General features: G+C 40.0%; 1 protein-coding gene across 1 annotated transcript in view; it reads left to right on the plus strand.

The window, feature by feature from the left end:
- Positions 1-25148, plus strand: part of prmt5 (protein arginine methyltransferase 5) — an 88586-nt gene that overhangs the window by 30597 nt on the left and 32841 nt on the right. The window contains exons 5-6 of the mRNA XM_028793729.2: positions 5679-5791; positions 21778-21827. Coding sequence (XP_028649562.1) covers positions 5679-5791; positions 21778-21827 — 163 coding nt within the window. The remainder of the gene's footprint in view (positions 1-5678; positions 5792-21777; positions 21828-25148) is intronic.

Raw genomic sequence — 25148 nt, forward strand, 5'->3', positions numbered from 1 at the left:
TTTTAATTTTTTAAGAAGAAAATAAAACCTTTTTAAACGGATCGAAAATATACCAATAACAATTTGTTAAGGATCTGTTTTTTTGTGAACCTCGCTTTTCACAGCTGTGTGTTTCGTTTATTTGACAGTATGTAGATCGTGGTAATTAAATTCATGGCATTCGTTTTCTGAATCACAATCTGACTGTATGGATGGTTACCTGCCAGGTTACGCTTGTGGTTGGTCAGGAAGTCGCCTTACATCCGCCACGTGCCCTCTTTCTGTTCCCAGAAGCTGATCATAGAATGGTTTTAATAGTTTACTTTCAAATAATGCAAAGAGTATGCGACACGTGTTTCTCCTTAATTCTGGGCTCATCAGGCATACACACTCACTGCATTCCCTCTCGAGAATCGAATATCGTCAGCGCCAGAGTTGAAGCCCCTAACGTTGCGGTCAGCAAGTGGGCTAACATCCGTCATGTGCCGTCCTTTCAGTTGCGAGAAGCAGATCATAGAATGGTTGAAACTGTTGCCCCTAACATTGCACTACGGCGTGTGGTTCGTTTATACCTCGTGTCTTCTCATTAAACTTTTATCTCGCGAATATGTTATTGCAATCCGCAGCGGGAGCGTTTCTATAAACTTAATTTAAACTTACGTTTTACACCGTGCTTTCTTTCCCTTATGAACATGCTTGTATGCTTCACTCGCTCCCTTCTCAATTGTTTAATGAATTTTTTGTTCTTCGCTGTTTGCGGCTCCTCCTTCATTTGTCCCTACTGCGTTCACAGTCTTTTCACGTGATTACGTGGGAGGCGTGATGACGTGACACTCAACTCCTCCTCCCACGGCCATCGAGCTGCCGTCCATTACAGTATATTGTGAAAAAAGAGGTTCCAGTTATGACCATTACGCGTTGAATTTCGAAATGAAACCTGCCTAACTTTTGTAAGTAAGCTGTAAGGAATGAGCCTGCCAAATTTCAGCCTTCCACCTACACGGGAAGTTGGAGAATTAGTGATGAGTGAGTCAGTCAGTCAGTGAGTGAGTGAATCAGTCAGTGAGGGCTTTGCCTTTTATTATTATAGATATATATCTATATCTCTATATACATCTATATATATATCTATATCTAAATCCCCGCGAAGTACTGCTTTTAAATTTTTATTAAGAAGAAAACGTTTTTAAATTGAGGGAAAATATACCAATAACAATTTGTTAAGGATCTGTTTTTTTGTGAAGCAGCCTTAACACAGCTTTTCCGCTGTTTTATAAACGAACGCCATATAAGGTCTTCCTTTTTCCTTGCTTCGCCAAGGAAGGAGCCTTTTTATTAAATCCAAGGGTTCTTCGCTTTTTTTTTTTGTTCGTTTATTACGATTGTTATAGTTCTGTTTGTATACCACATTGTCAGTTCAGCACTCCGGTTGTAATATGACCAAGCTGTGCAAGCTTACTGTTAAGAATGCAACGTATAGTTGTACAGGAGAAAAGCAATCTTGCCTCAAATCAATGGCAACCTTTTGTAGGTCTATGAACTTAATTTAAACTTTAGGTTTACACGGTGCTTTGTTTCCGAAGTACCTGCACTCATGAATATGTCTGTATGCGTCAGTCGCTCAAATCCATGCGCTTCGCACCGGCGAAGTACTGCTTTTAAATTTTTATTAAGAAGGAAAGAGAACCTTTTAAAATTGAGGGAAAAGATACCAATAACAGTTTGTTAAGGATCTGTTTTTTTGTGAAGCTGCCTTCACTCGAGTGATCACTTCGAGCTGACTTGCTGGCTAACCATAAGCGTTACCTGGTAGGTAACCATCCATACAATCAGATTGTGAATCAGACTACGAATGCCGTGAATGTAATTACCCTGATCTACATGCTATCAAATAAACGAACCACACGCCATGGCGCAATTTTATGGGCTTCGCCTCTAGCGCTGAGGTTCGATTCCCGTAAGGGAGTGAAGTGAGTGGGTGGTTACCTACCAGGTAACGCTTATGGTTGGCCAGCAAGTCAGCTAACACCAGCCACGGTGCCTTCAGTTGTGAGAAGCAGATCATAGAATGGTTGAAAATAGTTTACTGTCAAATAATGCAAAGAGTATGCGACACGTGTTTCCCCCTTATTTTTGGCTCATCAGGCGTACACACTCGCTGCGCTCGCTTACGGTAATCGAACCTCGGACGTCAGCACTAGAGGGGCTTCGCAGCGGTGAAGTATTGCTTTTAAATTTTAATTAAGAACAAAAGAAAACCTTTTTAAATTAAGTCTTAAAAAGAGGTGTAAAGATATTGACAATAAGCTACGCAAACCCACCAAGACATGCAATCGTTTAAATCAAGGCGCGAGTCGAAAAACACCATCCCATAATATTAGTTAACGATTAACACATTTCTATATGTATTGTAAGCATACAATACAACTGATAATATGTTGCGCTTATTTATCTGGTGTACCGACATTTTTGCGCGTTTAACGGCTGAAATCTAACGTGGTTTGTGCCCTTCAGAATGAAAACAGTTTGCATTTACCTTTTTTATAAAAGGCGAGCTTTTAAGCCTGAGAAATCACCCCGTAAATGCACACGTTTAATTGCACATGTGTTAATATGTATGCTTACACAGTATTAAAAGACACTCAACAATTAACGTCATTTACCTTCGTTCCCGCGTTTGTCTCGTGCTGTAAATCTCTTCCTTGTTTTCAGTTCACGTGATTACGTAGGAGGCGTGATGATGCGATACTGACTCCGCCTCCTCCCTTAGAGTATAAGGACAAAAAACAGGTTCCAGTTATGACCATTACGTGTAGAATTTCAAAATGAAACCTGCCTAACTTTTGTAAGTAAGCTGTAAGGAATGAGCCTGCCAAATTTCAGCCTTCTACCTACATGGGAAGTTGGAGAATTAGTGATGAGTGAGTCAGTCAGTCAGTCAGTGAGGGCTTTGCCTTTTATTAGTATATATATATATATATATACAGTGGTGTGAAAAACTATTTGCCCCCTTCCTGATTTCTTATTCTTTTGCATGTTTGTCACACAAAATGTTTCTGATCATCAAACACATTTAACCATTAGTCAAATATAACACAAGTAAACACAAAATGCAGTTTGTAAATGGTGGTTTTTATTATTTAGGGAGAAAAAAAAAATCCAAACCTACATGGCCCTGTGTGAAAAAGTAATTCCCCCCTGAACCTAATAACTGGTTGGGCCACCCTTAGCAGCAATAACTGCAATCAAGCGTTTGTGATAACTTGCAATGAGTCTTTTACAGTGCTCTGGAGGAATTTTGGCCCACTCATCTTTGCAAAATTGTTGTAATTCAGCTTTATTTGAGGGTTTTCTAGCATAAACCGCCTTTTTAAGGTCATGCCATAGCATCTCAATTGGATTCAGGTCAGGACTTTGACTAGGCCACTCCAAAGTCTTCATTTTGTTTTTCTTCAGCCATTCAGAGGTGGATTTGCTGGTGTGTTTTGGGTCATTGTCCTAATGCAGCACCCAAGATCACTTCAGCTTGAGTTGACGAACAGATGGCCGGACATTCTCCTTCAGGATTTTTTGGTAGACAGTAGAATTCATGGTTCCATCTATCACAGCAAGCCTTCCAGGTCCTGAAGCAGCAAAACAACCCCAGACCATCACACTACCACCACCATATTTTACTGTTGGTATGATGTTCTTTTTCTGAAATGCTGTGTTCCTTTTACGCCAGATGTAACGGGACATTTGCCTTCCAAAAAGTTCAACTTTTGTCTCATCAGTCCACAAGGTATTTTCCCAAAAGTCTTGGCAATCATTGAGATGTTTCTTAGCAAAATTGAGATGAGCCCTAATGTTCTTTTTGCTTAACAGTGGTTTGCGTCTTGGACATCTGCCATGCAGGCCGTTTTTTGCCCAGTCTCTTTCTTATGGTGGAGTCGTGAACACTGACCTTAATTGAGGCAAGTGAGGCCTGTAGTTCTTTAGACGTTGTCCTGGGGTCTTTTGTGACCTCTCGGATGAGTCGTCTCTGCGCTCCTGGGGTAATTTTGGTCGGCCGGCCACTCCTGGGAAGGTTCACCACTGTTCCATGTTTTTGCCATTTGTGGATAATGGCTCTCACTGTGGTTCGCTGGAGTCCCAAAGCTTTAGAAATGGCTTTATAACCTTTACCAGACTGATAGATCTCAATTACTTCTGTTCTCATTTGTTCCTGAATTTCTTTGGATCTTGGTATGATGTCTAGCTTTTGAGGTGCTTTTGGTCTACTTCTCTGTGTCAGGCAGCTCCTATTTAAGTGATTTCTTGATTGAAACAGGTGTGGCAGTAATCAGGCCTGGGGGTGGCTACGGAAATTGAACTCGGGTGTGATACACCACAGTTAGGTTATTTTTTAACAAGGGGGCAATTACTTTTTCACACAGGGCCATGTAGGTTTGGATTTTTTTTCTCCCTAAATAATAAAAACCATCATTTAAAAACTGCATTTTGTGTTTACTTGTGTTATATTTGACTAATGGTTAAATGTGTTTGATGATCAGAAACATTTTGTGTGACAAACATGCAAAAGAATAAGAAATCAGGAAGGGGGCAAATAGTTTTTCACACCACTGTATATATATATATATATATATATATATATACACAGTGGATCCGAAGTAATTTCACCCAAAGGATTGTATGTACTGTAAATACAATTAATCCGTTCTGGACCATACGAGCTGTATGTAAATATATATTTTTAAGCACAAAAATAGTTAATTATGCCATAGAATGCACAGTGTAATAGTAAACTAAATGTTTACTTACTTACTTCTGTAATGTTTACTTCTTCTGCTTGGGCTCTCTCGCGCTCTCTCTCTCTCTCACTCGCTGCACAGGGAATGCACAGGGAGAGACTGAACACGTGTGGAAATCATCAGCGCATACAAACCGGAAGGGAAATTGGCTTGTTCGTCACCCGAGTGTGTGGTCGTGAACAGATGCAAAAGTTTGCCGAACGTTTTGGTCGTAACCCGATTTGTACATAGTCCGAAACGTTCATGACCCGAGGTTCCACTACATATATATATAATATGTACTATGTACTATATGTATGTATATGCACACACATATTCACACACCATGTTTGTTAGAATTGTCTGCACAAAACAGTTTTACATCCTGAAAATGATGCTTTAGCACAGTAACTGCACATGCTTTCTCCCCTCTCCCATAAGGATATCCCCCAATTTAGCAGCAATTTATATATTGTAGAAAGCATACCTTCAAGTCAAGTTAAAAATCAAAGTTAATAGATTTAATCTTTGTAAGCCCCAACTTGAACTAAAAACTATAGAACCAAAGTGATTATTCTTTCTAGCCATGGGCCTTTTAAGTAAATTTGCTTTCCTTACTTTCTAAAATGTTTCCCATCTGTGCATGTTTTTCAGAGTACTTTTCTGTGTAGTTTGTTTGTAATGAAGTGATCACGTACTATACTATTCTATAATGTAGCTTTTTGCCAAAGCTATCATTTCAACTCTATTCAGAGTGCACCTGAATTATTTTTATATCGTTTAAGCAATGTAAGTAAGAATGTCTTTTAAACTGATGCAAATAAGATGTCTTTTTTCGTTTTTTATTGTTTCTTTGTAATTAGTCATGTTAATTATGGCATACAGTTTTTCTACTTTCACACTGTTTTTTTTTTTTTTTTCCTTTTGAAGTTCTGGGTTCGTGTTCCTTTGATGGCATCAGAAGATATACGTGATGATGTTATTGAAAATGATCCCATATCTTCTAAGGACAACACAGTGGATGAGGAGAAAACATGGATGTGGTAGGTTATACAAAGAACCCAGCTCTGCTTTTGTCGATTCAGTTTGAATAACAATGAAGGTTACTGTTGCCCAGTACAAATAATTGCCATTTTAACTCAGTTTTTAAAGAATTTGTCAATGTGTTACCCTTATTGGGTCATACTATGGCCATCTTCTATATCAGGAAGACTAATAGTGAGAAATGTCATGTAAAATACTGTGCAAAAATATTAAGCCAACCTACTATCTTTTTACAGATAGTAATCTGAGAATTAAGTATTTATTTGGCTGTGAAAATGCTATGTAGTATTAGAATAAACACAAATATTGATAAATTAAAAAGTAACAAGAATAGGTTGTGGTTTTTAAAGTATGTCACTATTTTGTGTGGCCTCACTTAGAATGAACAACTGAAGCAATTAGTTTTGGTGGACAACTCCAATGCCAACTACCCCATATTATGTTAGATTCTTTTATGCTTTTTACAGAATTTGTCCTAGCTCTTGTTAAGACTTTTCATACTGCTGCTATGCCAGCATCTATTATAGTGTATTTCAACTAAATCCTCTGTGTAGTTTGTTTTAGTCACATTGCTCATACCTATAAAATATTTTTGTTTCATTCAGTATTCCCATTAATTTTGTTATGCTCTTTTATGGAAAACTAATGTAATGACACATTTAAAAACTGCATGCCTTACCTTAAACTTTTGAACAGACCAGATGTCTTTAGTTCGGCAAGCAAATTAAGTTAAAAAGAACTAACCACATGCATGATTGCATCCAGTGTGGTATTAATATAAACACATGAAGTCTGTTTTTTAAACTTTTAAAATAAACTAGCCAACCTGCAGCGTAGCATACGCCGCATAATTATGTATTGATGAGTGAACACTTCCTGAAAGACAGTTGTCCAAATGGGGTTGGTTTTGAGGATACGACTGTAGGTGAATGAAAAGATGTTACTCTGGAGAGGGCAACATACAATACAGCGTTTTACACGCTGCATACAGCGATTCACATCGAAGCATAGACACTGCTAAGACCATGGGATACCCCTCGCAAACTGTTTTACATGCTGCATACAGCGATTCACATCCGCGACAAACATGATTCTTCTTAGATGGTGCTGTCGCGTCCACCCTTGCTCTCGAAGCATACACACTGCTTGGTCATGTGCCCACTCGCAAGAGCAACTAACAGAGACCCGCCCACCAACTCTATGACCATGGAATACCCCTCGCAAACTGTTTTACACTCTGCATACAGCGATTCACATCCGCGACAAACAAACTTTTACACGCCGCATACTGCGATTCACATCCGCGACAAACATGCCTCTTCTTAGATGGTCCTGCCATGTCCACCCTCGTTCTTGAAGCATACACACCGCCTGGTCATGTGCCCGCTTGCAAGAGCAACTCAAGGAGACCCGCCCACCAACTCTAAGACCATGGAGTGTAAAACAGTTTGCGATGGTGGACGCGGTCATGCGTCATAACCGAAAAGAATGCAGTGGAACATCAGTTCGCGACCATAATTCGTTCCCAAACTCTGGTCGTAAACCTATTTGGTCGTGATCCGAAGCAATTTCTCCCATAGGATTGTATGTAAATACAATTAATCCGTTCCAGACCATACAAACTGTATGTAAATATATATTTTTGTAAGTTTTTAAGCACAAATATAGTTAATTACACCATAGAATGCACAGCGTAATAGTAAACTAAATGTAAAAACATTGAATAACACTGAGAAAACCTTGAACAACAGAGAAAACTAACACTGCAATAGTTTGCGCTATAGCAACAAAAAATGAACATTTGAAAAAAATCCGTAATTTAATAAACCACCAAGAAAAGTAACATTTCAAAAATGCACACTACGAACCGATCGCTGTAAACAGAAGTGAAAACAAAGTCAAGCCCAGTGCATTCTTTAACTGCCTTCCTACCTTATGAGTCCAGCGCTCTCTCTCGCTCGCGCTGCCTGTGTGTGCGTCTCTCTCTCGCGCTTCCTGTGTGTGTGCGCGGCTCTCTCTCTCTCACTGCCTGTGTGTGTGCCTCTGTCTCTCTCTGGCGCTGCCTGTGTGTGTGCGCGCGGCTGTCTCTCTGGCGCTGCCTCTGTTTGTGTACCTCTGCCTCTCTCTGGCGCTGCCTGTGTGTGTGTGTGGCTCTCTCTCTCGCGCTGCCTCTGTGTGTGTGTGTGTGTGTGTGTGTGTGTGTGTGTGTGTGTGTGTGTCGCACAGGAAATGCACAGGGAGAGACTGAACCTCGCAAGAGAAACTAACAGAGACCCACCCACCAACTGTAAGACCATGGGATACCTCTCGAAAACTGTTCTGCATGCTGCATACAGCGATTCACATCCGCGACAAACATACTTCTTCAGAGGTGCATGTGGAGTGTAGCAGAGACAAACGCGAATGACGCTCTGCTCTGTGAGTTGCTGTGTCCGAGTTGGTGGGCGTGGCTCTGCTAGTTGTCGTCGTATCCAATGGTCTTAGAGTTGGTGGGCGTGGCTGTCTTGCGTGCTTTCCATGGGTGTCTACTTGTCGGCGGCTTAGTGAATTATATATATACAGTGATCCCTCGCTATATCGCGCTTCGCCTTTCGCGGCTTCACTCCATCGCGGATTTTATATGTAAGCATATTTAAATATATATCGCGGATTTTTCGCTGCTTCGCGGGTTTCTGCGGACAATAGGTCTTTTAATTTCTGGTGCATGCTTCCTCAGTTGGTTGCCCAGTTGATTTCATACAAGGGACGCTATTGGCAGATGGCTGAGAAGCTATCCAGCTTACTTTCTCTCTCTCTCTCTCTCTCTTGCGCTGACGTAGGGGGGTGTGAGCAGGGGGGCTGTGTGCAGCTGCTTCCTGAAAGGACATGCTGCACGGAGCTTCGCATACTTAAAAGCTCAAAGGGCACGTATTGATTTTTTTTATCTGTCTCTCTATCTCTCTCTCTCTCTCTCTTCCTCTCTCTTCCTGCTCCTGACAGAGGGGGTGCGAGCTACCGCCTTCAACAGCTTTGTACCGGCGGTGCTTCGCATACTTAAAAGCCAAAAAGCCCTATTGATTTTTGACTGTTTGCTTTTTTCTGTCTCTCTCTCTGACACGCATTCCTTTGAAGAGGAAGATATGTTTGCATTCTTTTAATTGTGAGACAGAACTGTCATCTCTGTCTTGTCATGGAGCACAGTTTAAACTTTTGAAAAAGAGACAAATGTTTGTTTGCAGTGTTTGAATAACGTTCCTGTCTCTCTACAACCTCCTGTGTTTCTGCGCAAATCTGTGACCCAAGCATGACATTCTAAAAATAACCATATAAACATATGGTTTCTACTTCGCGGATTTTCCTATTTCGCGGGTGGCTCTGGAACGCAACCCCCGCGATGGAGGAGGGATTACTGTATAGATTGATGAAGTTATAATTTAAGTTAGCCTTTAACTTTCTGATATATCAAATTATACCAGTATCCAGGAAGCTTTTCTTTGCACTATAGGTTTGTTTTATGTTGGAACAATTTAATTTACAAACATCAATGTTTACCTGTTTCAACTGCTGTATCTTTTAATATTGTGTAAACCTAAAATATTCACCCCTTCACACATTTCTGTCATTATTTTAAAAACTTATTACTTTAATTTTCCCCCACTACAAAGGACCACCATTTCATATGAGAATAAATGCAAAAAATGCTTAATTATAATAGATTCTGTAATTGATTCAGGGTAAATTGCTGTCAAAATTCTCCCTAGCTGATGAAGCTTCTCTTCAAGTGTTTGGCAAACTTGCATCTGATGTTTTTATAATTAAAATGAACTGTATGGAGAAGCCTTCAGTCTGTTACTAATTACAAAAAGACATCTCCCAGTGCTCACTCAGATTCATCCCCTCCCTGACAAACATAAGTTTTATTGGAGATTGGAACAACAAGGAGCTGAGTACTTACACCCACTCTGTTCCTTCAGCTCTGAAGTGGCTTTAACAACAGCCACTTCTTCACAAAAACCTCTCCCCTCTTTTTCCTTTTCCATTAAGGAATATGATATCTGGAAGTTGTTTACAACACAGAACTGTAAAACGTCAGCCGGTCTGGATTCTGTCTCACCTGCAACAATCAAGCACTGTGCCAGGCAGCTTGCTCCTCTCTTCACAGACATCTTTAACCAGTCTCTTGCACAGTGCACCATACCAGATTGCTTTAAATCTTCTGTTATTGTCCCTGTTCCCAAAAGCGAAAAAATAAGCTGCCTCAATGATTACAGGCCTATTGCTCTTACATCAGTTTTAATGAAAATATTTAATTACACTAACACATCTGAAGTCTTTTACTGCTACTGATCTCGACCCTTTTCAGTTTGTATATTGAGCAAATAGATCTGTGGACAATGCCATCAACATGGGCCTTCACTTTGTGCTGGAGCACCATGACTGCAAGTCATCTTATGCCAGAATACTCTTTTTGCTGACTTCAGTTCAGCTTGTCCCTGAGCTGTTGTTAAGTAAACTTCTACAGACTGATCTGAATCCTTCCATCTGTAAATGGATTTACAGTTTTCTGATAAACTGGAAACAACATGTTTGTGTCAGCTCCCACCTCTGACTGTCTCTGTATTAATGCAGGTGCCCCTCAAGGTTGTGTACTTTACCCCCTACTTTATTCCTTTACACCAATGACTGCATGTCTACTGATCCTTCTGTTAAAATATTAAGTTAGCTGATGACACCACCATTATTTGTCTAAGTACTAATGGCAACGAAGCCCCTTATAGAAAAGAGGTACCTTGTCTTATGTCTTGGTGTGCTTCCACCAAGGCAGTAGAAATGGTCATTGACTTTCGCAAACAGCAGTTACAACCTTTCCCACTAGAAATTAATGATTCTGCAGTAAATATGGTGGAATCCTTCAAATTTTTGGGCACAGCTATCATAAACACTCAGCTGGGACATTAACACCAGTTACATCACTAAAAAGGCACAGCAGTGATTATACTTCTTATGCCAGCTAAAGAAACTAAATATTTTCCTGCCAATCCTACTTCAATTTTACAATGCCATAATTGAAAGTGTAGTCACATTCTCCATTGTTGTGAGGTTTGGTTCAGCATCAGCTTGCTCCAAATCCAAAATACAACGTTCTGTGAGGTCTGCTGAGAAAATAATTGGCCGAGCCCTTCCATCTTTGGCAGAACTGTATATATCTTGTGTCACTAACCACGTTGAAAAGATCACCATGCACTCATCTCACCCAGCTCATCGCTTATTTCAAAAACTCCCCTCTGGTAAACTCTTCAGGTTAGTTAAAACTAAAACTAACAAGACACCTCACTAGTTTCTTTCCTAGAGCCATAGCCCTCTGAAACCAGCAACTTAGCCTGTCTTCTTTGTATATTCATGTATTCTGTTACATACTTATGAAGATGTGTGTGTTTACAGTGTATGTACATATATGTGTGTGCACATGCGTACACGCTACACACTTTCACTTGTACATCATCATTTGCACATCTATATAATTGTACTATTCTGCAACTTTGTTTGAAGTTTTTCTTTTTAACTTAAGGTATTTGTTATTTGTATGTGATGTTATGTTCCATTATAAGTAGCTCCAAATCTACCAAGTCAGATTCCTGTACATTAAGTGTTAGCGAATAAAAGTGATTCTTATTATTACCCTTTTTTGATTGGAGGTTAGGGAATATTTTAATTCCTCAGAATAAATTGCCAGATTTGGCAGAGACACAAAAAAAAAGAAAAAGTGAACATCTGGAATTCAAACAACATCTGGAATTCCTGAGTGGTTTGAATGTGGAAATCTTATTGAAAAGTGGACTTTTTAACTAAAATCATGGGAAACTCCATTAACCAATTTTTGGCCTAATCTCCAAAAATACACCATGTTGTACCTTTTGTGTTTTTTTTTTTTTTTTTTGTTTTTTTTTACTGTAAAGTTAATGATAAATCAGCCTATGAAATTTTGGATATCCTCCCATTATTATTATTTATAATATAAAACTGTGAGCAAACAGACAAAACACAGCATACATGTTGTTTAACTTTCATTGTAGAAATGAGAATAAACAGAATGAATTAAATATTAAAAGAAAAGAAAAACATTTTGTGAACTGATGTTACTGTACGTCGATACCAGTGTGTATTTGACTGCAAAGCATTTATAGGATGAATTATTATCAGTTCTTTTATATCCTCCAATTCAGTACAAATTCGTGGTCTGGCAAAAGCATTTCAAGGTCTGTTCCTGTTAAGTTTTGTTTGCAGTGGTCTTGTCAGTATATGACTGGATAAAGTATAGGCAAAACATGGAACTGATGCAGCCACAGCATATAACCTGGTTTGGACACCCTGGCACAGCCTCAGGTTGGATTTCAAAATGCCTCATTTGTCTTATTTATTTTATTATCTGAAGTGTTAAAAACCAGAGTACAGTAATCCCTCCTCCATCGCGGGGGTTGCGTTCCAGAGCCACCCGCGAAATAAGAAAATCCGCGAAGTAGAAACCATATGTTTATATGGTTATTTTTATATTGTCATGCTTGGGTCACAGATTTGCGCAGAAACACAGGAGGTTGTAGAGAGACAGGAACGTTATTCAAACACTGCAAACAAACATTTGTCTCTTTTTCAAAAGTTTAAACTGTGCTCCATGACAAGACAGAGATGACAGTTCTGTCTCACAATTAAAAGAATGCAAACATATCTTCCTCTTCAAAGGAGTGCGCGTCAGGAGCACAGGCTGTCAGAAAGACAGAGGAAAGCAAACAAATCAATAGGGCTGTTTGGCTTTTAAGTATGCGAAGCACCGCCGGTACAAAGCTGTTGAAGGCGGCAGCTCACACCCCCTCCGTCAGGAGCAGGGTGAGAGAGAGAGAGAGAGAGACAGAGAAAAACAAAACAGTGAAAAATCGATAGATAGATACTTTATTAATCCCAATGGGAAATTCACATTCTTCAGCAGCAGCATACTAATACAATAAATTAATATTAAATTAAAGAATGATAATAATACAGGTGAAAAAAAACAGACAATAACTATGTATAATGTTAAATATTAACGTTTACCCCCCCAGGTGGAATTAAAGAGTCGCATAGTTTGGGGGAGGAACGATCTCCTCAATCTGTCTGTGGAGCAGGACAGTGACAGCAGTCTATCGCTGAAGCTGCTCTTCTGTCTGGAGATGATACTATTTAGTGGATGCAGTGGATTCTCCATAAGTGATAGGAGCCTGCGGAGCACCCTTCGTTCTGCCACAGATGTTAAACTGTCCAGCTCCATGCCAACAATAGAGCCTGCCTTCCTCACCAGTTTGTCCAGGCGTGAGGCGTCTTTCCTCTTAATGCTGCCTCCCCAGCACACCGCTGCGTAGAAGAGGGCGCTCACCACAACTGTTTGATAGAACATCTGCAGCATCTTATTGCAGATGTTGAAGGACGCCAGCCTTCTAAGGAAGTATAACCGGCTCTGTCCTTTCTTGCACAGCGCATCAGTATTGGCAGTCCAGTCTAATTTATCATCCAGCTGCACTCCCAGATATTTATAGGTGCCCTTTGAGCTTTTAAGTATGTGAAGCACCGTGCAGCATGTCGCTTCACGAAGTAGCTGCACACAGAAGGTAGCAACGTGAAGATAACCTTTCAGCATTTTTAGACGAGCGTCCGTATCGTCTAGGTGTGCGAACAGCCCCCCTGCTCACACCCCCTACGTCAGGATCAGAGAAAGTCAGTGCAAGAGAGACAGAGAAAAGTAAGTTGGGTAGCTTCTCAGCCATCTGCCAATAGCGTCCCTTGTATGAAATCAACTGGGCAAACCAACTGAGGAAGCATGTACCAGAAATTAAAAGACCCATTGTCCTCAGAAATCCGCGAACCAGCAAAAAATCTGCGATATATATTTAAATATGCTTACATATAAAATCTGCGATAGAGTGAAGCCGCGAAAGGTGAAGCGTGATATAGCGAGGGATCACTGTATTTCATTTCTTGATGGTCTATGAAAATACCTTTGAATGCCTGACATTGACATAAATAAGCATACTAGGGCTTCCTTTAATGTGAAAGCTATACAAACCATGTGTCATTGTTGCACAGGTGCTGCTGAATGCACAGGGAAATGTTGTATGTCATTGAAAAGCTCTAATTGAAAGGTCTTGGAAATGGCAGATTGACCATTTTGAGATGAAAATTGAAATATCAGTGCCTACAACTGAACTATATTGAATAAGGTCAAAATTAGTGTGTAGTTGTATAACTTAATCAATTCTGGGAAATATGGGCCATGCTTTATTAGAATAAGAATACTCTAGACGAGAACAGGCCATTCAGCCCAACAAAGCTTGCCAGTCCTATCCACGTATTTCTTCCAAAAAAAACATCAAGTCGAGTTTTGAAAGTCCCCAATGTCTTAATGTCTACCATACTATTTGGTAGCTTATTCCAAGTGTCTATCGTTCTTTGAGTAAAGAAAAACTTCCTAATGTTTGTGCGAAATTTACCCTTAACAAGTTTCCAACTGTGTCCCCATGTTCTTGATGAACTCATTTTAAAATAACAGTCTCGATCCACTGTACTAATTCAGTTCATAATTTTAAACACTTCAATCATGTCACCTCTTAATCTTCTTTTGCTTAAACTGTAAAGGCTCAGCTTTTTTAATCTTTCTTCATAATTCAACCCCTTTAGCCCTGGAATCAGCCTAGTCACTCTTCCGTGGACCTTTTCTACTGCTGCTATGCCCTTTTTGTAGCCTGAAGACAAAAACTGCACACAGTACTCAAGATGAGGCCTCACCAGTGCATTATAAAGGTTGAGCATAACCTCCTTGGACTTGTGCTCCACACATCGTGCTATATAACCTAACATTCTGTTGGCCTTCTTAATGGCTTCTGAACACTGTCGGGAAGTCGATAGCTTAGAGTCCACTATGACTCCTAAATCCTTCTCATAAGGTGTACTCTCGATTTTACAGCCACACATTGTGTATTCAAACCTAACATTTTTATTTCCTGTGTGTTTACTGACATTAAATTTCATCTGCCACAAATTTGCTCAAGCCTGTATGCTATCCAAGTCCTTCTGTAATGATATAATGGATTCCAAATTATCTGCTAATCCACCTATCTTGGTATCATCTGCAAACTTAACCAGCTTGTTACTTATAGATTACACTTATAGATAGATTAAGTCTGATTAACAATCTGACATGTTGTTGGAAATAGCAGATTCTCTTCTCACGCTTTTTTTGTGAGAATCGGAAGTGTGTTTATACAGTGGACCAATAATAATAATAATAATTCATTACATTTATATAGCGCTTTTCTCAGTACTCAAAGCGCTATCCACACAGGGAGGAACCAGGAAGCGAACCCACAAACTTCCACAGTCTCCTTACTGCAAAGCAGCAGCGCTACCACTGCGCCACCTGTGAGGATTACCAATGTGTAATGAATAATAATTATAATAAGATTATGGAAAACATGGCAGATGTGTCAGCACCAACACGTTAGATCAGATAGGATGAATGAAAACCTGGACCTTGAAACAATGAAACATTCTGCTCCTTGAGGGCTTTTATCATTAAACTTGCAAATTTCATGATAAAGGTCCATGCAAGAGAGATCCCTTTTGACACCAGTCCCATCTGTTTCTTTTCCGTCTTTTCCACGATGGCTGTCAAAAAGCACACTTCATATAATACTATTAGCTGGTGCTGTATGTTCTAGGCTGAGAATTGATATTGAAGGTTACACACATACACACACACAAACTCACATAAATTTTAAAACATTTGATTATAGCACGTTTTATATACAAAAAGTAGGGATGTTGTGATTGATCAACAGCCAATCTAAATTGGCTGATTTTCACACAAAAAAGACTTGAATGTTACATTGGCCGATCTAAAAAAAACAATCTTTTCAGCCCCTGCTTTTCTAAGCTTTACAGTAATTTAGTTACAGTGCTCATTTATGCCAAGTATTATGGCAGTTGAGCAAGCTTTTTTTTTTTTTTTTTTTTTTTTTTTTGGCAGCAAGTTTCCTTTGGTGTAAACAAAGAGCAGCAAGTTGAGGCTTGTTTTGCAAGAGATGATTGGAATATTAGACTACGTTAAAGAAAGCAGAGTAATAAACTGAGAAAAGGGAATTGGAGGAGTCCTCCTGTGCAATTAGGCAAATGACAAGAAAAGCTTCTTTAATGAATTCAGACCTTTTTATTTTAGATAGATAGCTAGAACTTAGTTACATTTTCAATTGGAAATAGAAAAATGTTATCTTAATAGCAAAATGTGTCTTTTACTTATAAACCTGTTATGCATATTAGTCTTGTGTCTTCTTGATAAACAACTTGGGAACATTTGATACATTTTTGGCTTTTTTTTAAAGATTTATACTGTTTATTATTTGTTGCTGTGTGTCATACAGCATACTTTTTGATAAGAAACAAGTATTTATAATTACACCTCAAAAATCATGAATAGTGATGAGGAAACTCCACGGTGTTCGCTTTGCCTCGAGTTTGTAGAAATCACAGAAGTGTTTTTGCTAATATTGTAGAACTCTGCGAAATGCACTGAAGTCATTGGAGATGGACTAACAGAAATACTGTAGAATTGACTGGGTTATAATGGTGCAATCATCTTTAAAGTGTCCCTAAGGGCTAGGGAAATGTCTGCCAAACTGTGCTGGACTGATTATTGTGGCCAAAAAGGTGACCTGAGCACCACTTGACTTCCATGCCTCTGTGAGATCAAAGAAGAAAGAATGCAGTTAGTAATGCACAAACACATACTGTATTTTATCAAAACAAAGAGGAAATGACAAAATCATAGTTAAAAGTCTGGAGAAAATGTGTAATTTTATGTTTATTTATGTGATAAACTATTGCTTTGTGTGCTTTTCTGCCCCTGTCCCTACCACACTGCCACTGCGCAGCCAGAGATGGCTGCATGTAGTAACAGATGTTTTATGTGAATTTATATGAGAAACTATTGCTTTGTTATTTCAGAAAACTGAGTTTCTTTGATTAATATGTTCAGCCCCTGGGAGCAAAGGAAAAAAAAAAAAATCAGCCCTAAAAGAGTTAAAAGGCAGAAAATTCAAAGTGCTGTATGATTGAAGCCGCTGGCTCGTCTTATTTTTTCAAGTCATGCAGAAGGCTTTACCAAACTGTATTGCCGATATTTTGTACTTTTTATTCTGTCAAAAAGATAAAACACATTTTGTAAATAGTAATAAATCTTTAATTATTATTTCATAGATTCTTCTGTTTTGGTGGGGGAGGGTAGGTGACATCAGGCTCCTTCATGGTTTGTTTTCACTCTCCATGTGGCTAATTATGCATGCATAGGGCACGCGCCTCCTCGTCTTCTATTCACGTGGAACTCAAAGATCGACATGCACATTTGGCAACAAGCAGAGATATTTATGCTGTTATTTGTTTCATAAAAATAAAATTTAAGAACATGTGTTATTTACTTATCTGCTTCTTAAGTTGAGTTCACATGCTATATACAGTATTAATGTGCCTTTATGGCTTTACATTTTATAGCATTTGTTTTTATGGAAAAAGTAAAAAACTGGTATGAATACTCATGCTATAGTAGTTCACCAGCTGCCCTGGCATCTTTGGTTTCCATGAAGTCTGCATGTTCTGTGTATATCTGCATGAGTTTTCTCTGCTAACCTTGAGTTTCTCCCAGTGTTCAAATCTGCAGTGTGTCAGCCAGTAGACTAGATACTAACTTGAGCATGATCATGTGCTCTTCGTAGTGCTACTCACTGCATGACCATGCCTCCATGAGAACAAAGAAGAAAGAATATTGTGAGATATGCACAAGCTTTGTAACCAGAAAGCAATCCTATGTTTCAACTAAACAACGAGAAAATGCAGAATTGGAGTTCGAATCTGTGTTTTTTTTTTTAAATTATATAAAGTGTCCCAAAGGATCTCCCAACCTTGCTGGACCAATTATTTTGGCCTAAAAGGTGACCTGAGCTGTGAGGCAGCAGCAGCAGTAGTAGTAGGCAGTGGTGACAGGAGCAGGTAGCATGAATTCACAGAGGTGTGGACCCCACAAGCTCAGTGTACATAAGATTTACAGAAAACAGAAGGAAAGCGATAGTCAAAGAACCCATCTATTCCCTAGAATCAGAAGAAGGTTGCTGAAAATTGTTGCTAATCCAGGACTCATTCATTTTTATAAAGGTCTGTCTGTCAATAGAATCTTTGGGCAACCAGCCCCTTGTCTGTGATCACCCCACCTGCAGCAATGAATATCCACTCAGACAATAAGCTGGAATCCAGGCAACATACCACTTCTAGTGCATACTGAGTAAGCTTCCGGATTAAATCCCGCCTCATCACCCAGAACTCCATGGGGTCATTAGTGTTCATAGAATCATTTGCACTGATGTAACCCAGATAGTCACTCATCGTATTGTCCAGCCACTGGCATGGACTGCTGCTATCGTCGCCCTGTGTCAGAGTGGGTCGTTGAGGCTGGAAAAAGTCTCTCCACACATCCATCAGATTTCCACCGCCACACCTGTTGCTGCTACTGACAGCTCTCAGACAGACATGTGAAGAGGCAGAAGGGAGGCAAGGGTGGGGGTATGTCTTGAGCAGCTTGCTGGTAAGAACAGAATGAAGGTTGTGCATCCTCCATTCCTGCTGGTTGAGCTCCATAAACTCCCCAATCTTGGCTTCGTACTGGGGGCCTAGTAGGGTGATTACCCAGTAACCGTTCCTCTGTTTTATAGCTTTAATCCGGGGGGTCCGTCCTAAGGCATTGCAGCATATGAGCAGTCATGGTGTAGATGTGCCTTCTGCCCACCACTACCCGACTATCTTCTTCCTCCTCCTCCTTCTGCTATTCGGTGTCCCTTAACCCCCTGACAATAGGTACTACCCTCTGCGCCTGCTCATCCTCCTGCTGTGAGCCACATGCCGCCTTCTCCTCTTCCTCCTGGTGTGTCCCTGCCCTGCCGGGCTCCCTACTGGACAGCATTCTCATGACAAACTTAGAGGCCTGCTCAAAAGGAGTCAGCACTTTGCAGAGTCTGCTGCTGCTGATCTCCAGTAAAATATCCCATTGGCAGTGCTTTGAGTCGAAAGGTGGCTAGGAGGTTGTTGTCGTTGTCTGACACCACACTGCCCGTCTGAAGCTGCCGAGCATCATCCATCTCAGGACCAGACCCTGGTTGGCAGTCAGGATTGCAGGCCCAGTATGGCTTCTCTCACCAAAATACACCACCCCCAGCACAGCCGGGTACCTGCTGTGCAGTACCATAGAATAGTGCAGGGGCGTTTGGTGGATGGCTCAGTGCAGCTTGTGTCAGGGTTGGAGGTAGCTATGCAGAAGAAGGAAGTGGAAGTGGCAGAGGAGGGGATTGGGTGTAGTCTCCACCTGATTCCCCCCCTCCACCTCCCCCAGTGGCACCACCAATTCTAATGGTGCCCCCCTAATGGCACCCTCTTCAGTGCCTAGGAGTGTGACCCAATTGGCAGTAAATGATAAGTACCATCCCTGCCCATGGCTGTTATTCCATGTGTTAGTGGTAAATCGAACCCTTCTGTGGGTAGAATAACATTATGAAACAAAAAATAGATTAGATAAATATTGTTGCTTCTTAGTACATCATGGTGGAAGGAGTCCTTAGCTAAAAGTGCTCCAAGTGGGCTCGCCCTGGAGGGGATGGAGGAGATTTTTCATGATGGCATCCAATTTTGCAATCATCTTCCTTTTCACAGCCACTTCAAGTGTGACCAGGGTTAGCACTGTGATGGAATAGGCTTTTCTGATAAGTTTGTTCAGGCATTGTGCATCACATTGCTTCCCCAGAAGACCTCAGCTTAGATTAATTCATTGGCTACTTTGGATTTATAGAACATTTCCAGCAGCTTGCTGCATACATCAAAACAACCAAGTCTCCTTTGGAAGTTCAGTCTTCTCATATCGCAACACTGTGTTGTTAGAGAAGGCCAGTTTGCTGTTCAACCCCTGGGACTTGTAGCTATGCATCAGTTCCACATCCTCCCCCAAATGGTAAGTGGTCTCAGAAGCCCTTTGGCATGCCAGAAGTCCATCCACCAGTTCTTTTGTCTTGCTAATGTTGAGTTGCTAGTGTTTGCAATTTAAGGTAACTTGCATTCCAACACTTCATTGCTCGTGTTTCATGTCATCTTACTCTGGAGGAAATGTAACCCATCTTCCATAATTCACTGGAAAAGTAAAACCTTGTGTTATTTAAAAGCAGTTTAAATTGACAAGCATAAGGACAGGTTTATACTTAACATGACACAACACGTGGTCTACTGCTACACAAGTGGTGTACTGTTTATACTTGTGTGTGTACTTTACGTAAATCTGGAAGATTTCACCAGGTGACAGGGCAAAATATCATCACAGTTAGAAAATAATTTTCAGCTTCGCTTTGTTATGAATTGCCTGAAACATCCATTAAATTCCCAGGACACCTTGCCACAATATCTCTGAAAAGGATGGATGTTTAGTGATTACTTCTATCAATCCAGAAATGCGCCCGTTCCAGCAAGCAACAGGGGCGAGAGAGAAACGCAGCATCAGTTCATCGCAAGGTGAATACAAGTGCACACATACAGTAGCATCATTTTAGCATCACCAAATCCCCAAACTTGCACTTCCTTGGAAGGAAACCAGAGCAGACTGTGGAAACCTCCCAGGAAAACATGCAAACTCCAAGCAGGGAACACCAGGGACGTGATTCCTTACAAGGCAGAAGCGCTGCCTCTTCGCCACCGTGCTGCACCCCCACATGTGCAATTATTAACATTATTAATTATTTAAATGAAGTTAACAATTTCTGTAAAATGTAACACGTTTTAGTACATTTCATCATGAAAGTGATATCAAGTATAAATGTAAGGATTCTAAATGTGCAGACAGCTGGAATATCATAAATGTAATGTGTTCTGTGTGGAAATCGCTGTCTGCCGCTGTTCTGGGTTGCTAGAAGCACATAGTGATTAACAGCGCTGGGTTGGTTTTAAGATGACATTCTATTTGAATGACAACATAAACTACAAGATTAAAGTTGAAATTTCCACTTTAATCATGAAATAGATCTTTTTTTTTTTTTGTCACAGTGTCCCAATTTTTTTTTCTTTGTGGCTTCCACAGCATTCTGATGCTGTTGCGAAGGTGCAAAAAAAAAAAAAAAGGACACAGAAGATGGTATGTATGTATGTTTAAAATGTGTCATTACGTTGGGGAATATGTGATGCTTTTATTGCCTATGCGAGAAATAGATGAAGAAAAGCACCATGAATACATTTGTATGTCAGCATGTAGGTTCACCACATCGAACCATTCATCAGACATCAAAGTATTCACATTGATCATATAGGATCTGCAAAGTGTCTTGCTGTCACATGTTGATAGTAAACAAAGACTCTGATATCATGCTCCAATTTGATCACACTGCGTCCCCCCCCAAAGTTATTTTGCTAGTACTGCAACCCATGCACGCTCCTCATTGATTTCTGAGGACGTTCTCAGAGGAGGCATCAAATGATCGTATTGTAGCCATGATGCATGCTCATACGTGTTCTGAGTGTGAAGTATAAACCGGCCCTAACTGTTTCAAATTCAGCATATTTTACTCATTGCAGTGTGATATATAAGCCCAATTGAAGAAAGCTGTGTCTACTCATGAGAGACAACTGACCTTTGTTTTTAGTTAGAGATCTGGCTTAAAACTAAACAAAGTTCCTGTACTGTTAACAACAAACACTGTGCTTGCTGATGCTTTGTAGAGCCAAAATAGTCCTGGTCAGATTCTGGTCCTATGATAGTATTTGTCAAATTGTTTGCATTAACCAGACAGGGTTTCTTTAGTTTTTCTGCTTTGAGTGTCCTCATTTTCTTATTTTTTCTTTGGTGAAAAGTATGTGCCAGATTTTAGTTTTTAAATTTGATTGAGACATTGATTACTTTGTTTGCTTTCAGGTGGCACTTTTTTCGAACCTTGTGTGATTATAACAAGCGCATCTGCTTGGGTAAGTAGTATGTAATGATTTTTAAAATTTTCTGGTAAAAGTGAAATGAACACAGTCCATAATTCTAGCAGAAATTATCTTTGTTATTTGAGGTATTTGATATTGCAAATAATATCAAGTTTACAATTCAATGCATATTTTGTTTTTTGAACTTTATATGAAATAAAACCATATAGTCCATCAAGCTTGTTTGGTTAGCTAATAGCTAAGCTGTCTCAATGTCTCACCCAGACATTTTTAAAAAGTTCTCAATTTCTGCCTCAGTGTGAAGAGAAGTGCTTTGTGGCCTCAGACTTAAATGCACTTCCCTTTAATTTACACTGATATGCTCAAGTATGTGATTTTCTGTTTAATTAAACAAATTCTTCTTATTAAATAAATTCTTTTTATGTAATAAAACAAATTCTTCTGCATCGTCCCCCCTCGTCCAGGAGGTCTTCAACTTGCACCTCCAAATGAATTCTCTTGTATTATGAGAGAAGCTGGGTACATCAAACCCGAATAGGCCATCTTCTGTGCCTCCATTTCTGCGCAGTGCTGTGGCCGTAAAGTCGTTGCTTCCTGTTGCAGCGGTAATCCCTGTACTCAGTGGTGGACTCCAGCCATAAATGGAGCAATCAGACTGAAGAAGGAAGCCTTTCGAACCTGACTAATTTGCGGGACTCTACAGGCAGTTGACAGATACCAATGGGCCAAACTGATAGCACTAATAGCTGTTGCAGAAGCAAAAACATGGATGTGGAAGGAGTTTGGTGAGGCCATGAAAAATTACTTGGCCTTGATGTAATTCTGCCAAGCTGTCAAACGACTCGGAAGGAAGAAGCAGTGCTTCGCCCATGCAGTTTATAGCAGGAATGAAGTGCTGCTGACCTCACCTGGAGATATAGGTGGAAGGAGCAGTTTGAGGACCTTCTGAAATCCACCAACACGCAAAGAGACTTGAAAGGTGATTCACCTGACACTTGGGTAGTATGGTGGAGTGGGCACACTCCTTATTGGCAAGGCTGTGGGGGTAGATGAGAGTCCTCCTGAATTCTTAAAGGCTCTGGATGTTGTTGGACTGTTTTGACAAACTGGGTGGTGGTCCCCATCTATTAAGAAAAGAGGGCAAGAGAGTTTGTTCCAACTTTAGGGGAATCACAGTCCTTCACCTCCCAGGAAAGGCCTATGCCAGAGTTCTTCAATGGAAGATTCGCATGTTGATCGAGCCTCGGATTCAGAAGAAACAATGCTGATTTCATCCCTTGTCATGGAACACTGTACCAGCTTTTTACCTTCACAAGGATTCTGGTGGGTTCATGGGAGTATATCCAGCTAGTCTTCATGTGTTTTGTAGACTTAGTCAAGACCACATCCCTCAGGGTGTCCTATATGGGGTGCCAGACATACTGTTGTGGACAGTTTGGTCCCAGTACAACTGGAGCAAAAGCTTGGTTGACATTGCCAGCAATAAATTAGACTCATTCCTGATAGGTGTGGGACTCCACCAAAGTTGCACTTTGTCACTGATTCTGTTCATAATTTTTATGGACAGAATTTCTAGACGAAGCAAATAACGATAGGATGTCCAGTTAAGTGACCTCAGGATCACATCTCTGCTTTTTGTAGATGATGTGGTCCTGTTGGCTTAATCGAGCTGTGACCTTATACTTGCAGTGGGGTGGTCTGCAGCTGAGCGTGACATGGCTGAGATTATGAGCAGTACCTCTAAGTCGTGGTTCTTAGTAGGAAAAGGCTTATGTGTGCACTCCAGGTTGGGGATGAATTGATGCCACAGTCAGAGGAGTTTAAGTATCTTGGGGTCTTGTTCATGACTGAGGGAAGAAGGAAGTGGAAGAGTGGCAGATTGGAGCAAGGTCTACAGTTAGAAAACATTGTACCGGTCAGTCATGGTGAAGACCGAGCTGAGCCAAAAGACAAAGCTCCCAGTTTACCAGTCGATATGCGTTCCTTCCCCCCTCCTATGGTCACAAGCTGCAGATAGTAACTGAAGGAACTGTTGTAGCCCATTCTGTACCCTTTAACATACTACACCCTGTACTCCCACTTCTTCTAGTTTGATGCCCAACCTCTTATTTGGTACCTTGTTGAATGCTTTTTAAAAGTCAAGATACATAATACATGCAACATTCTGATTGTATGCTCTTGTTCATCTTGCTGACTCTTTAGTAAAACTCCCGTTCTTACCACGTGTTGCTCAGTATTTTCCTTAATAATTCAGTCTCTAAGTTACAGGTGGTGCATATTAAGCTTAATGGCCTATAATTTCTTGGATCTGCCCAATCCCCCTTTTTATATAACAGGATAATATTGGCTGTTTTCCAGTCCATCAGAGTCTCCCCAGTGCACAAACATATGCTCACTAACCTCCTTAAGCACTCAAATTGTGTCTAATTCTGGTGATGTGTTTGACTGTAACCTACAAGCTCTACAATTTCCAAATCACTCAGTACCTCCTTACTAGTCTCTGGTACCACTGGAAGGTTATTCATTTCCTGACAATCGAAGACTACAAAAAATACATATTTAGAACATTTACTATTTCACTGTCTGTATATTTAATTGCCCTTTAGAATTCTGATACACTTCACCTCCTTGACTGTTTTTTACTACTAAAATACTGAAAAATACTGTATCTGGGTTATTTTTGTACCTTTATGTGCTATATTCTTTTCTAACTGCCTTTTAGTTTCCCTAATTTGTTTATTAATGATTTCCCTTATGCTCTCATATGCCCTACGTTTTGCATTGGAGTTATCAGTCTTAAATGTTTTATACATTTGTTTTTTCTTTTGCAGCTTATTTTTCAACACTTTATTATCCACCTATATATTTTTTTTTAATTTCGTACTTATTCCAAATTTTGGGTTATGTCTGTCCTATATTATATGAAAAACATTTTTTAGAAAAGTTTATTAATCCCTTTTAGACTTTCCAGCATCAAATTTGTCCTACCAAAGTTAAGCTTCACAATTTTAGTCTTTGCATCCACACTCCACCAAAACATTGAGATTTGTATTTTATGTTCATTTGACCTTAGGTGTTAAATCACCTCTTCACCCTGAATTCTATCCTGGTTATTACAAAAATGCTAAATCTAGATAGGCTCACATCATGTTGGTTCTAAACCTGGCCTGTCCTAAACTCCCTAGCCTTCCCCTAGTTTAAACAATCCTTAAAGGCTGTTATGCTTACAGTGCAGCATCAGAACCACAACAATGACAAAATGATCAATCTTGTAAAGAATTATTTTTTTACTTAGCTTGCACTAAAATATTTATTTATCATATAAATATACACGGGTGGCGCAGTGGTAGCGCT

The sequence above is a fragment of the Erpetoichthys calabaricus genome, chromosome 2, assembly GCF_900747795.2.
Source record: "Erpetoichthys calabaricus chromosome 2, fErpCal1.3, whole genome shotgun sequence".
NCBI classification, from domain to species: Eukaryota; Metazoa; Chordata; class Cladistia; order Polypteriformes; family Polypteridae; genus Erpetoichthys; species Erpetoichthys calabaricus.